The sequence below is a fragment of the Agelaius tricolor genome, unplaced genomic scaffold, assembly GCF_023055355.1.
Source record: "Agelaius tricolor isolate 1412-34295 unplaced genomic scaffold, bAgeTri1.0.p SCAF_4, whole genome shotgun sequence".
Classification (NCBI taxonomy): domain Eukaryota; kingdom Metazoa; phylum Chordata; class Aves; order Passeriformes; family Icteridae; genus Agelaius; species Agelaius tricolor.
In genome coordinates this window covers 50,773,756-50,789,473 of record NW_027269264.1, presented here as the reverse complement: position 1 = coordinate 50,789,473, position 15,718 = coordinate 50,773,756, and the positions used below count along the sequence as shown (strand labels likewise).

At 40.3% G+C, this 15,718-nt stretch overlaps 1 protein-coding gene across 2 annotated transcripts in view; it reads right to left on the bottom strand.

Moving 5' to 3' along the window:
* KIAA1328 (KIAA1328 ortholog) overlaps positions 1–15,614 on the bottom strand; it is a 176,377-nt gene extending 160,763 nt beyond the window's left edge. Inside the window, exons 1-4 of one of the 2 annotated variants that reach the window (XM_071425768.1) lie at positions 15,535–15,614; positions 10,985–11,020; positions 9,172–9,314; positions 5,290–5,384 (exon numbers count right to left, since the gene is read on the bottom strand). In XM_071425768.1, coding sequence (XP_071281869.1) covers positions 5,290–5,384; positions 9,172–9,314; positions 10,985–11,020; positions 15,535–15,586 — 326 coding nt within the window. In that variant the 5' untranslated portion in view covers positions 15,587–15,614. Of the gene's footprint in view, positions 1–5,289; positions 5,385–9,171; positions 9,315–9,429; positions 9,615–10,984; positions 11,021–15,534 lie in introns of those variants that run through there. The other variant, XM_071425767.1, reaches the window with a different exon arrangement.
* Between the last annotated feature and the right edge of the window lie 104 nt (positions 15,615–15,718).

The window sequence follows — 15,718 nt, the reverse complement described above, 5'->3', positions numbered from 1 at the left end:
ACTATTCCTTCCATTCAGTGTCTGCAACATTTTCTTGCATTCAATTCACATTCACCTACCTTGTGCCATAGGACGTGCACCATCTTTGTTCAAGATTTGCTTTAAATTCAACAGTTCAAAAAGCCTATATAATTCTAAATGCATTTAAATAAATAATTTTATTTTGCAGGAGCCTCTTTCGAAAAACTCGTAATGCAAATATATTGATGCCCCTCCTAGGGCATCCGCCTTAGTGTTAAAATTAATTCTTAGTTCACCAGTTCCAATTATTATTGTGTGCTCCCAGGTCCACTGCTGATACTAGTATTTCTGTCTAATCTAAAGAAGGAATTGATCAAGGAGTTTGCTGATGACACTGACTCATTCCACTGAGTAAGCAGGACTGATGCTCTCCAGGTGGAATTTTTGAAGCACTGCACAAGTCAACAGCACTTCCAAGTTTTATTTGTTTAATAAAAAACTGACATGCACAAGAAAGAGCCATGATAATACTCACATCAACACTACACTAGGGACAGAACTCAGCTCTTTCTGACTGAAGGCAGAGCTGGAAAAGCAAATTAAAAACAGCATCTCCTATTTTTTAAAATTTTAAAAAATGAGCTTTTACCAAAAAAAAATCTGAAATGCAGTAAGAACATTGCAGCTCAGCTAGTTAAGACAGAAGGAAAACTAAACAAAAAACAGATACATAGACACTGGGAACTTCACTGATCAGTCCAACACTCCTTGGGAACACTTGTCTTCTAATAAACACCAATCTGGTATTAGTCTGTCAACTGGCTAGCAAAGATTAAAAAGCTATGGCGACCATTCTTGAAAACTACAGGTTTTAAATTCCAGGCAAATAATGGCATCTGGAACAGGGCAGACCACCATGGAGGGCAGGGTGGGGGGGAGAGGGGAAGGAAAGAAAGAAACAGAATTTTTGTCCAAGGATCAGGGTTCACAAATCTGATACATTCTACTTAAGCATCATATGCAGTTTGTACACATTAGAAAAAAATAATTTAAAAAAAACTGCTATGCGCCCAAAACCTAATTGAAATTGCTACACAATGGATAAATTTTATGATATGCAACCTGTAAAATACAAAACTAGATTTCACAGCATGAATTTATAGCTACAAATGACTTTTTAAGCACAGAAAGTGTGATTGGTGATACAATAATCCTGGGCATGCTTTACCTATCAACACAAAGTAATTTCCAGGCAAGCTTAGGGATATCTCATTTGCAGTCTCACTGCTGACCAATTAAGAAAACTGCAGCACAAAATTGCCCCTAAAGTAACACACAAAAAAAGATAAAAGATTTTGATTTTAAAGCCAGGTAACAATTTGGTTAAATATTAAGTAGTGTAACCCAGGAGAGAAGGCAACACAAGAGGCCAAACACACAAAATTTGTAATACAAACGACAGGCAAGTTTTCCTTCAAAGATCTTAAGGACTGGAAGAAAAACAGCAAATATTCACTATAATGGCTTTACTGAAACCTCTTCAATGGCTTCCAGTTCTGCAACCAAATTAGTATTCTGTTTTGACACCCATTTTCACCTTTTGTTAGAAAATTTCAATTTCAGTTGGTCAATTTCAGCTTCATATCAAAGACAGTAGAAAAGACTAGTATCCCAAACTGCTAGCACCCTACAAAGGGTTTCGGAATCCAGAGAGCTGGGATGAGGGAAGCATTTTCTCAATAAGGGATAGCAGGCTGTCTGAAGGCTGTTTTAGTAGCTGCCAGTTACAAGTGATTCTGGGCATGCCAGTGATCTTAGCCACAAACATAATAGCAAAAACCATCTTGTATCTCATTTGGAAAGGGAAATCTCTCCTTCCCATGGGTGCAGAAGGGCATTATGATACCTTTCTACCAAAACTGCTTTTGAAGATTTGTTTGCAAAGACAACAGGAAGCCAGCTTTCTCCAAGCTTATCTTATTCAAAGAAAGAAATAATGCAAAGTAGTTAGGTACCAATTTTTGCCACTAAAAACAAAATTTAAACTTTCATGAACCACTCTACATCACTTAGTCAATGCTTCTGTTCACTCAAAAGACAAACTCCATATGTGAGCTGTACAGGCATTTGTGATCAGGGAAGAAGTATTTATGATGTACCTGCCATACCAGGAGCCCCAAAGTCACAGAACTATGGCTATACACCAGTTAGGAGTGAAGTGAATCTTGCAAACATACACACATTCACTCTCTCTGCTAAGGAGTTATGATCCTCTCTATTTAACCAAAGGCCAAGAAAGAGAGATCTCTCAAAATCTGCATGTCACTCAAAGTATTTCACCCTAGAATACTTCATAATCAGTCTCAGTGTGGTGTCTAGCAAGTCCTTAGTGTTCAACAGTGAGCTGGCTAAGTCCCAGCAGGCCCTGTGCTGCTCCTTCTCAGAGGAGGCTAATGTGTCCTGACACTGGCAGCAAGCACGAGACAAGAATCTTTCTGTGTCTTCACCATGCCACTGCTCATTTCATTGCATAAGCTGATGACTGCTCCAGGAGCAGCCTGCAGGAATAAAAAGCTCAGAGAGAGTCTTCTTTGCCTCTCTTGAAAGGACTTTGCTCATAGGGAGAGATAAAATTTGCTCTTACTGTGCCACTTTCACCACCACACCAGGAGGACATAACTGAAAACATGAAGGTGCCACACTGGTTGTCTCAGAAAATAATGACTGATCACACTCAAGAATACTCCACTTACTCACAAAGCACTTTGGCATTCATGGGTATGACTCATTCTTCTCAGAAATTCCTCTACAAAAGCAATTTTAAAAGAATCTGCTGACACAATAAATTAAAAAGCTCGAATTTGCTACAATCAAGGATTTTAAACTCTGGCTCCAGTCTGCCACTCTCATTTCACCTTAAAAGGATACATTCAAAGAAGGGCAAGATAATGGTTAGATTTACAGGCAGAAGCACAGATCAAAAACTACGATTATTTAGCCTAGAAAGGAGGATTAGAAAGGATACAGCTGAGTCCTTTCTTTAGACCCTGTCTCAAAATCCAATTCCATAAAATTCCGAACAGCTAAGGTGATGTCAGCCACTGGAATCCCCAGCAGGAGATCTTTACAGCCCAGAAGCTCTTTTTTTACCCCAGAGAAAATGATATTAATGTAGCTAGCATCAGAATTTACTCATAGCAATACAAAATCTTACACTTCAGCAAATTAGCAACTGCACCGGCACCCTCAATGTTCAAAAGTGCAGTGGGAGTGAGAGTTGGAGGAAAAAAACGTAAAAAACAGGAAGAAAAGTACAAGAGAGGTCTCTCTCCTTCAGCAGTCACAGAAGCTGGGGGAAGACCACTACCCTGAACTGCTCAAGCAACACCTGGCTGAAATTAAAGCCCCGGGAATCAATCATATTTTGCAAGTGGTTTCCACATAAACAGAATTTTACCACTTTTAAAGAGCTTTCATGCAGCTGCTGACTGACCAATCTGTATCTGTTTACCATCCTGCAACAAACGTGCATGAATTACCCTCAACTACCATTCATAAATTATAGCAAAATAAGGAAGAGCAAGGTATAGCCCAAGTGAGACCTTTATTATTCCAAGTATTTACTGCAGGACAGTAATCCTGTAAAACTTTCAACATTCTGCTGCTCCTTTTTCTTCTCCAAAGTAGCAAAGAATGTTCTACTGCTTGTAAAAACTCTCTATCATTGCACAACTAAGGATGAAAATTATGGAGAGTTTTAAAAAAGTGACGAGGTGAGCGGAATTAAAGTTCAACTTCCCTATTACTCTGCAAAGGACTTTTAATTACATCCAATAAAAATATGATTAGGTTTAAAAATAAAAGAGAACTAAGTATAAAATAATAGTGTTCCACTAATTTTACTTTTCAAAATTAATGTTGCTGCACCTTCTATTTTTCTTCAAAGAAATGTCAGGCAGAAATATCAAACTGTCCTCAGGGAAAAATCACAGCATCTGAGATTTAAGAAGAATCCCATGCTCGAATGAATTACTGTACTACTATTCACTAGGGAGCAGTGTATTATGAGGAACAATGTAATAAAAGGCTTTTTTTAATATTAGAATATACCTCTATATATCAACAGTGGCAACAGTGTCCGAATAGCTCCAACATCTGACAATTTGTAACCAGGCATCCCACCAATCTACTCTTTATGACAGTCTTAACTATACATTTTCTAACACAAGGCATGATAAAATAGAGTTGCAAGCATGAAGAACTCCAGAAATTACTAAAATACTGTATGGCAAGAAATCCTGTATTAGTAAAAATTATTAGCAGGTAAAATGGTCCACTGGATAAGGATAATCAGAGAGAAAATACTCCTAGCTGCACCAGAGAGTTATTGCATGACCTTGAGCAAGTCACTTAATTTCTCTAATTTTCCATATTTTCCTATATAAAATGAAAAAAGAACAGTAATGCTTGCCAATTATTGCACAGACATAAGTCAAAAAGCATTTAATTATTAACAGTAATTATTAACAATAACTTCTAGCCCAAAGGACCTGGGATCATCTCACAAGAGCTTCCCCTACTGATATGGCAAAGCCTACCAAAGGCCCATGTGCTCCTCCTCATTTTTACAGTGACTCTGTGAGAAAAAGATTTCCAGAGATCCTGAGGTGTTAGGGATAAAGACTAGGACAAAAATCTCCTCACTTTAATTCAAACTCTTTTTTACCTCCTTTACCTTTGAGACTGTAAGTAGCACTGGAATGGAACTTAGAAAAAGACTTCTGCTAAAGCTGAGAAACTTGCACTATTTCTGCCTCTCCTTTCAAGGAATAGGTAGAATCAGAAGAAATTAAGGGAAGCAAGAAGAAGTTTAGCTAGTTAAGTAAAAATTACATAGGCAAATCATTACCAACACGTTTGAGCCACGAGAAGAGCAACTCACCTTTAACATGGCCTTTCATACAAAAGCTTACCTCTGCCAAATAATAAGGACTACAAAGTTTCATACCAACAAAGTCTGTCATTTCCAAAAGCAGAATGTGTTTATTTGTAGCACTTGATACACACAACAAACAAAATCCTAGCCCTGTCATTGGGTTATTACAGAAGTACTGCTGGTCATGGAAATTTTGGCCTCCATTTTAAATATATATTTAGGGGCTCAGAAAGCAAGGAAAAACCAACCAGGCTGCTTCATACTTTTTCCAGCAAGAAAAATTACCTTGTGCAAATATTCAGGTTTTTAAAGCAGTTCTACATTGCTTGATGTTAATTAGAGAAACGACTCTCTTTAAACTTAATGCATTTTCAGGTGATGCTTCTTCTTACCTGGCAAGTTCTTTAATTAAGTTTGCAATGCGTCTCTTGTCCTCAGGACACAAATCCTTTAAAGAAGCACTCTTCATTCCTCCTTCATTAGTGCCCTGAAAATTTAAAGTTACATTTTAGAATGTACTGTTTAAAAGAAAACAAATACTTCATAAGCTATTAAAAGCATTTCAAGACCTAATAATTAGAAGCTGAAAGTAGATCAATTCCACCTGGGAATAGAATTCGTATTTTTTAAATTGTAAGTACATTTCAATGAAACAAATTACCAAATTGTGAAGAATTATTTTAAGGTATTTGTAATTCAAATGCAAGCTGCTAGCTTCAATACTAAAACATGCTGGGTAAAGTTTTAAGACATTCGCTATTTCTTGATTCATACTAGATAAAAAGGAGTAGGTTCTCATGGAAATCTAATGCAGCAATATCCAAATCCAACTTCAAACTTTATCATATTAGGATCATAACATAGGGAGTAAGAAAAAACAGGCTGCCTTAGCATTTCTGAGCAAAGCATACAAAACAGCAAAATATTGTTAGCAGAGGGCATCCTTTATTTCATTTTCCTAATACAGAGAAAAGCACACACACCTTCACATGCAGCTACTGTTTCATTTTAATGGTTTATTTGCTTATTTTGTAAATATATACTGTATTTACGAATACATATATATTATGATTTTTTTTTCCTTAGATATGTACTATACTACTAAGTTTATGCTACTTTAGTAAATAAAACTTGTCAAAGAAGGCTGTAGCAGGGCTGAGCACTTCAGATCTTTCACGCGTTCCCGGGAACGCAGAGAGCGAGCCGCTGCACTTCCCAGGCGTGCCCACCGGAGGGCACTCTCCTGCCCGGCATTCCCGACTTCGGCTGCTTCCACGCAGGAAACGCCTCCAAACTGGTTTTTATTCACCCAAAATTCCTGTGATCGGGTATTCAGTTCTGCAGCGCTAGTGGTAAGCACGAAATAGGAACCCGAAGATAAATGCAGCAATAAGAGCTATGCTATTGTGTCCAGGATTTTGGCAAGTTTCAGTACCTCCACTCATTCTGAAGGAGTTTCAGTTTATACTTTTACAAACCCCCCCACGTGCACGCAGTGCTTTAGATCAGATAAAAGAATGCCACCAGATGCCCTGAAGTTTGACTAAGTCAACACAATAATGCACAAAAGAATACAAAGCCAACACTGGGCTTCTCTCATTATCAGTAAAAGCAGCTGATCTATACCAGAGAGTAAGTGACCCCTTTCCTTCTTAGCTAATTAAACAGCATCTTAAAAACAAGTAAAGAATAATGTCCACTACGAAGAGAGGTGATGTTTTCACACAGACTCATGTTATACCTGTGTGATCCTTCATTTTAACTTCAGTGTATTTTTCTCAGGGGCGAGGGGGAAAGGAATTTCATAAGGCAAATTTCAGCACTTTTCAAGGGGCATTTGATTTCAGTTTTCTTGCCAAACATATGTCACTCACAAATGAAGAGAGAATGTCTAACTTGACTGAATTCAACTAAAAATACGGTTGAAGGAATTTCACTTCACATGCTAAAAATGTGTGACTATTTTTTTTTAGCAGACAGATGATGAAACTTCTTCAAGAAAAATGAAAAGTTACAGACCTCAAAAAAGAGGATGAAGCTTGATCACATTACTGAAGGGGATTTTAACAGAAGATCTCAAAAACTACTACCCAAACTGATGTACATACTGTCAGACAAAGTTTTGTGGGATGAAGAGGAAAATCAGTTTTTCCTTTCACCCACAAGTATGCAAAGATGGCACACAGGAAATTATCAGAGGAAGACTTGTACCATAACACACATCAAAATGAAGCTGTGGAATAATGCACAGCAACAGCTTGACCATCTAAAGAAGACAACAAAGGAGGTAGAGGCCAAGACTCTCTCCATTTCCCAGATTTCTGTCCTTTCTACACAGCTCAGGATAGAAGACAGTTTTGGGACTCGGTACAGGGAAGATATTCTCCACACCTTGGAAGGTGATAACTGCATGACAAAATCATGCAGGATCATAGAAAGGACCACAGTAGCTCACCTACTCCAGCCTAGAGCATTTTACTCAGAATTATGTCCAGGCCAGGCTGGATGAGACCCTGAGCAGCCTGCACTTTTCAGGAGGGTCCCTGCTCATTTCAGGAGGGTTGGACTGGATGATCTTTAGGGTCCCATTCAACCCAAACCCTTCTATGACTCTAAGCCATAGTAAAGCCATCAGCTCTCCCTAGACATACACACAACACTTTGCAGAAAGTTGTGTTTTTGATGAGAATTCCATGCAAAAGAAGTTCTTCTTCAATAATGAGTAAAAACATGTGTTCTGTTTGTTTCAAGTATTCAGAGCTTATCTTCAGAGTACAAAGTTTCCATAAGAATTTGGCAAGGCAAGCGAAAAACAGAAGGGTTAAAAAGACAAAAATGAAACATAGCTGTGAGCTCATCTATAAAAGCACGAGTCACCAATTAAGATTTCACGTATCAGGCATTATATTTAAAATAAGAGTACACCAAAACCCATTTATACAATGGCTTTCACAAAAAAAAGAGTAAAAACTCTCTAGACAACAAGTAACGCAATCAATGCACCATTCAACAAAACAGATTTTAATGTGGCATATGAAGGCATCTGTGAGGCAGCAGGCTTGTAGATACTTATGAAGAGATGCTTCTACATAAAGACTCTGCATAATGGGGGCTATTTGTGGAATTTATCTGCATGCCACTTAACAGCATGATTTGCAAAGTAGAGGTACATACCAGCCTCTAAAAGCAAGTACCGATAAACAGAGAAAGGGAAATATACATGTCCAGGAAAAGCCCTAAAAATTAATACTAGTTTAGCAACGAGTCATGTGTCATGCTGAAGGATTCAAAGGGCAATGACACTGTCACAGCAACAAGAATTGTGTGATCTGTCTTCACATCAGATTTTGAACCTACATGTCTGACACACAGCTGTTACTCAGCACACAAAAGGCAGAGAAGGACATCTTAGATGAAGAACAAGATCTAACTGCATGATAATAAAACAGTGATGCAGAACGAGTCAAAGGTTTTAGATCCTGCCTGCAAGCACGAAGAAGCCAACCCCAGTGATTTACAGGCTGGCCCAAGATGACTGCTAGGCAAGAGACTCAACAGCACTCAAATGACTCACACAGTCATTGTACTACACAAACCACGTTAGAAAAATGGCATCTCTCAACAGATTTCTAAACAGCATCTGTCACAACACAGAATAACCTTCCAAAGGAAACCCCACTGCTTTGGAATTTCTAATGCAAGGAACTGTAGAAACACATCACCTAGTCTCACAGGAGGAGACCACAAAATTCAAAGCAGTTGACATCAACTGACAAAGCTACTTCTACTGCTCAAATGCATTTTGAACTTTTACTATCAAAAACAAAAAGTGATTTTACCCTTCTAACATGAGCAGGCATAGCAAAAAGGTCCCTAAAATGAGTTTTTGCTCATGTAATTTCTAAATGAGATGACTAGAGCAATGAAAATGAGTAAAATAAACAAAACTTCTTGCATGTTTAGCTAGTAAAGTATAGGCTAGGCACTACCCAGGGTTACATGCACTGCCTCAGTGCAAATACACACATTGAAATATAAACAATCTGTTTTACATGGCCCCACTTACACACCACTTACATAAAGTAGCACATTCAGCCTTTGTTCTCTTCAGGTGATAATTTCTGCTAGAAAGCCATGATATAAAGTGGGCAAAAAGTGTAAGAAACTGTAAAAACAATACTCTAAAACTGTTTAAACATTTTCAATCTGAAAATTTTCAGCTTTTTTTCTACAATGTGCACTCTTAAGAGAAAGAAAAATTTGGTTTTACTCACCTGCTGCCCTGTCAGACCTCCTCCTGTACCTCTATCAGGATCCATGGAAACAGAAGCAACAGCTACAGGCACCTGTAGTTCAGTTTGACCTGTTTGATATTTTGGCAAACACCTTGTTCTTAAATTTCCTTTTGTAGACACTCCTGTAAGTGAAAGACAAGCAGAACATGCAGATTATAAAGTGAAAAGGGGCCTTATTCTTGCCTTCCACAAAGGCAACCTTGCCTTAGCAGCTCTTTTTTTGAAAAGAACGAGCACCTCAGGAATAGGTCTGCAGTTCCCCCCGGCCTCTCACTCCATACAAAATTTCAGTAAGATGAATACATCAGCAGAAAAAGAGGTGCATGGCACTGAAGCACATCCAGCCACAATAAACATTTTGTAAATTCTGAAACGCTCATTATGTCTTCAGACTAAAATTCAGTGCAAATAAACTGTGTTTGAGTAAGATGCAAAAGCATAAAATTGAGCTTCTGCTTTGATACCCAAAGACAGTAAAGAACCAACCAGCAGTAAAGCTGTTAAAAGCACCACTCATATAATAAAATACCACTTTTTCTGTTACACAGCCAACCTACTGATGCTCAGACTGTTTGTTCCTTTCAGGACCAGGCAAATGAGTAAGGCAATACTGCAGTGCACACTCCACAGCTCATCTGTCAAACACTTCCTTCCATAATTAGAATTAGATCACCACTACGAATGGTAAGAACATGAAAGCACTGAAAATCCTGATGCTGCAATTACAAAGTGCCAACACTGACACTAACACTAAAACTCCCAGGACCAGATTAAAGCCCATAGCTGCTTGGTACTGCCTCAAGGTTTAATTTTTGACTATTCAGAAATGCAAAAAAGTTTTGAACAAAAAATATTAACTTCATACAAGCAGATCAATTGCAATTATTTAGGTAATTAATTTCAGAAGTGTACCAGAATTCAAGTGAAATAACTAAATTATAAACTCTAATATCTCCGTGCCCGTACATAAACAAAAACAATGGTCCTGAAATTCTCTCCCACAGAAGTGGTAGAAAACTTCCCACAGTGAATCAATTTCCATCGTTTAGGATCACTGCTTTCTTTGCAGGGCCCAGAGAAAAACAATCCATCATCACCTGGCTTACAAATCTCCGCATGTGTTTTGTAGTTCAACAGAGATGTTTGGCCAGTAGTTTTGAAGGGTACCATAAACCTGAAGAGTACAATTCCTCAAAACTTATAACTGCTGGATGACACACACAGTTTCAGTCTAGAGTTAACTATCCCCAGATACGTTTCCAGGACCTTGTGTCACTTTAAGAGCTGTGTTTGAAAACAATTAAGAGAATTCTGAAGGGGAACTAAGAGCATTCATCTTTTCCCCAGGATTGTACACAAGTATGCACTCAGTAAATCAAGGTCAAAAGAGCTAATAAAAAAAAATAATTGCTTTATCTGTACACAATGAATCTTCATTTCAATTGATATTTTCAAAACTTACAAAAGACCTAACACCTCTAGTGCTTCAACATTCCTTGGAGACCACATTAAAAATTCAGCTTGCCTGATAAATTGGGTAAAGCCACACTGTACCTGCAACAGAAACAACTCCCCTGGAACTATTCATCTTATACAGGATGCTTATCTAAGCAGCAGAGCATAAATCCTCTGCTATAATCATGTATGTCCCATTACAACTTATGATGACTCTCTACCTTACACACACTTATGTACACAAACCACACACCTGAAAGGACACTGCAAATTTTATCATCCACAGGAAAAAAAAAAAAAAAAAAAACCTTCGTTTATGTCTATTAGAAGGTCATACCTGAAACAGGTACCAGTGGATCTTCTTCATCAGAAGCTGCATGTGGCTTTGTTAAAGGAAATAAAAAGAGTGAAAGCTTAGCTCTTTAAACAGGACTGTAAAAAGTAGTATTTGGTGTCTTAATTTTGTATAGCTGTTGATAAGAAAACAGTCAACATTCTGGGAGCAAGAAAAGCAAGGAAAACTTGGTTAAGAAAAAATCACCACAAAGATTGCTAAAACAAAAGACCTTACTCCTTCTTCACTGTGCATTAACTTTCAGCCTGTAAAGATTATCTCAGAGGTCACCTTTGCAAAAGATCCCAGGGACCAGCCCCAGTTACAAGAGCAATTACTAAGATAATGAACTAATAATATTTATTTAAATTTGAACAGTTTATATGGAACATCTTGATGTGTAGGGAAAGCAAATTCTGAAACAGTGTATATTGATACTGCAATGAAATCTATTTTGGCAATACATTTTAAGAAACATAAATGAGGACAAATGCAAAAGGTTTCAAACTGGTCACTCTCATCTGATCATCACATGATGAGTAATCATAAGAGCTTGAGGACTCATTTTCTTTAAGTTTCAAGAACTTTCAAATATCCCAGAGGTTTAACTATTAAATTACTTGACCACAGAAAACACTTCAAAATCAGAAAGAACACGGCACCATATTATTTGTGCTATCAGCAGTCACTCTTACTGTTAGCAGTCACTGAACTTGAATCCCTGCCTCCTGAAAGCCTAAAAATAGGACTCCATATAACTAAGGGAAGGGTGTAAATCATACTGCCTTCCTTCAAGGAGCAGTTTCATTCAGCTGAACCTAAAGATTGTCATTCCCACATGAATAACTAATATACTTGTGATTTAATCCCAGCCAGCAACTCGGTACCACACAGTCACTCCCTGTCCACCTCCCAGCCTCAAGTGGGGAGGAAAACCAGAGAGAAACAGTAAACCTCATGGGTAGAGATAAGAAAAGCTTAATAACTGAAACAAAATTTCAGTTATTAAGGACAATAATAATAACTGCAACCTAAGGGAAGAGGGAGAGAGAATTAAAACCTGAAAGAAACAAGTGATGCACAGTATAGCTGCTCACTGAACAATGCCCAACCCTTTCCCCAGCAGGAACTGGCAGCTCCCAGCCAGCACTCCCCAGTTTATGTACTGGACATGATGTTCTGTTACAGAATCTCCCTTTGGCCAGCTCCTGGCCATGATCCCTCCCAGCTCTTTCTGCATCTGCTCGCTGGCAGAGCACGGGTCACCCAAGTCCATGGTTTTGGGTAAGCACTGCTGAGCAACATCCAAAACATCAGCGTGTTATCAGAATTATCCTCATGCTAAATGCAAAACACAGCATACCAAGTACAAGGAAAAGAATTAACCCTACTCCAGCTGAAACCAGGGCAATACTGAAGTGGAAAACAAAAGCCCAGGGCACAAAATTCTCCTCCACTAACTTTTTTTTATACCCCTTTACTTTCCTCATCCTTCTATGGTTGGCCAATTATCTCAATTGTCAAATTTCTACTACTACTCAAATTTCTACTAATTACTCAATTATCTAATTTCTCTACTGTTAACAGATAAATGCATTTAAGGTTTTGCAGCTGCATTCATATAATAAAGTAAAATTGTGAAAATATTTCAGTGACCCTATACAAACACTTGCCTTAACTGAAATTTGATTCTGAGAGCACCATCTCAAAAACTTAATTTAGTATATTACCACAGAGTGGAGGAAATTAGGAAAAGTCTAGGAGTTTCCCTCTATGGGCAGCAACTTCAATCAACACCCACTGTCCATTACACATCTGGCACTTGTCACACTGGAAGGGCCTGATCACAGGCTCACTTATGATCTTGTTGATGCACTTTATCACTCATAAACAGTTATCACTCATCAGCCTCACACCAGTTTAAAAACACATTCAGTGAGTACTGCAGTCAAAGCCAGCTCTCTCTACAAACACTGAGAGCATTTCTTCTCTCACGTGTGAGCTGCAGCCTGCCACCTCCAGCTGCCAGAACACACCGTGGGGCCATAGCACAGGGAGAGGAAGCTGAACAAACTCCACGAGGAAGGCACTGTGCGTACCCTCTTTTCAAAAAGCACCAAGATGGATCAAAAGTCCAAGTCTGGATCACAGCCCAGCCCAAACAGCTGTGTCAGCACAGCCACAACAGCAAGCTGCAGGCTGCTGAGAAGTGTATGTTCAGCTCACATTGCATCAGGAAACAACAAACTTCAGCACAGACAGTTCCTACTCAACTGACATACGGTTAATCTGTGTGTCAACACATGGCTATAGGAAATAAAACGATCTGCCTACACAACATCCTGCTTTTAGAGTGTGCCTCTGGTACTGCCAGCTGTTGTGGATAAACTCCTAGTAGCAGGATGCAAAGACTAGTCAAAGTTGTTGCTATTACTCCCCCCAGCTACCAGGACGACCCTCCTGGTGAAGCTTTGCAGCCCAGTGTATTAAAACCACTCAGCGTTAGAGCAGGCTACCTTAATCAGCTGGACTGAAAATCACAATGACCCAGAGGCTGATTCATAAGCAATGTCCTTGTCTCAGAGTAACAGACTGGGGACAGCACCAGCATCAACCTTCTAACATTAACCCACTGCCACGTGCCTCCCAGACTGCCAGTAAGGCAAGTGTAGTATTAAAAGCTGTGTACCACCACAGCTAAAGTTCAGTGAACAGCAGAGAGAGGCACTGGAGAAGCTCAACACCTGGTACAGCTCACCTACACAATCTGCCTTCCTGTGCTGAGTCAATTCAAAAAGGATGGAGAGAACTTCAGTTTTCCGAATGTATTACACCAATCTACCAAATTTCTCCTCTTTTTTTGAAAGCATACACTACCGTTATTCTTAAATTGTGCCATTTGCTTTTCTAAGAATTTACACTTTTCCAAGGTCAGAGGAAACACTGCCTATTCACCAAAACATGTAGAATGGAAATAGCTGTCAGAAAAAACTTCATTCCTTGGAATATCATGATGCATGAGGCCACTGCTGGGCACTTTAAACCATATTTAGTTATAGGAAACAACCTGTTGACTGATAAAAATAGACTGTCAATTGCATCAACACTTCCACAACTGAGCAGAGTAGTGACAGTGGCAATAAATCCGACATGTGCCACACACCTTCATCCCATTCACAGCACAGAAAAAGTTGTCAACAACCTTTTTTACTTTACACAGATGGAAAATCATAACAACATGCTCCCTCAACAGGCCATGCGATGGTTGGCCCTTTCACATTATCCCAGGGAGCGTGCAAACATAAATCATAGAGCACAGACACATACTCTTCTTTCCAATCTCCTCCAGTTGATGCTGACATCCCACTCTCAGTCTGACAAACAGCAGTGCTTCAAACACCTCATAACTGGAACTAAATTGTCAGCTTCTAAATTTCCCAGGCCAGAGTATCAATTCTAGCCCAATGACTTTAAGTTGCTGAGCCTCCAACACAGCCACACAAGCCCAAACACCAATGGCAGCTCTTGGTTCCCTGAGCCACACAAGCACATCTCTCCCCAACCAGGCTTGTACAGGCTGAGCTCCCAACACCACAGCCACCACCCACACCATCTACGTGTCCAGCCCCACGTAGTCTCCCACAACAGGAGCCTGCAGGTCCTCTGCAGATGAAACCACGCCAATCTCACACTCATCCCTTAGTGACAGAGCCCTCCAAGTCCCACACAGGCTCACCCAAAATGTTGTGCTTATAGTCAAGTTTAGGTGCCAGTCACAAAAGACACATCTCTTCCCTGCTCAGCTTCTAGCCTCAGTTTCAAAGAATCACAGAATCAATGAGATTGGAAAAGACTTCTGAGATCATCGAGCTGTGTGTCAACCACTGAGTGCCAGGTCTAGTCCTTCCTCAAACACCTCCAGGGACCATGACTCCTCCACCTCCCTGGGCAGTCCATGCCAATGCCCAATCACCCTTTGTGTGAACAAATGCTTTCTAATGTCCAACCTAAACCTCTCCTGCAGCAGCTTAAGACTGTGTCCTCTTGTCCTGTCACTTGTCACCTGTGAGAAGACCCCGACTGCCACCCGGCCACAACCAATTCCTGTCAGGCAGTAGTAGAGTGCGATAGGATCTCTCCTGAGCCTCCTTTTCTCCGGGCTGTACAACCTCATTCTCTCCATTGGTTCCCTGACAAGTCCCCATAAACTGAACGCAATTTCCCCATTCCCTATGTATTTACTTGACCCGAGATTTCACAGCTGGGTCACACTGAAGAGGACTTACGACCCTCCCTTCTCTCCCAGGTCACTTTTGCTATGCAATCCCGCGTAAGCCCTACAAACCGGCACATACCCACTCCCTATCCCCAGGCTAAGCCCCCTCCACACTCGCCAGCGGAGCCCTCACATAGCCTCTACCACGGCCACAGAACCCCACCCGACCCACAGCGCCGCACCGGTTCCACGCCAATCCCCTCGACAGGCCGTCCCGCATGCCCCCGATGGCCTCTCCCGCCGCTGTCACCTCACACCGACCCCCAGGCAAGGATACAGCTCCGGCCCCGGCGAGTACCTCCACCCACACCGGCGGCCGCCGCCGCCATCTTGAAACAGCCGCCACTCCCCGCATACCCCCGCCGCACCCCCGGCTCTCGCCGCCCATTGGCTGTCTGCGCCTGAGGAACGCGGAGGGTTACGAGGCATGCCGGGAATCGTAGTCGTCTGAGCGCCGACGG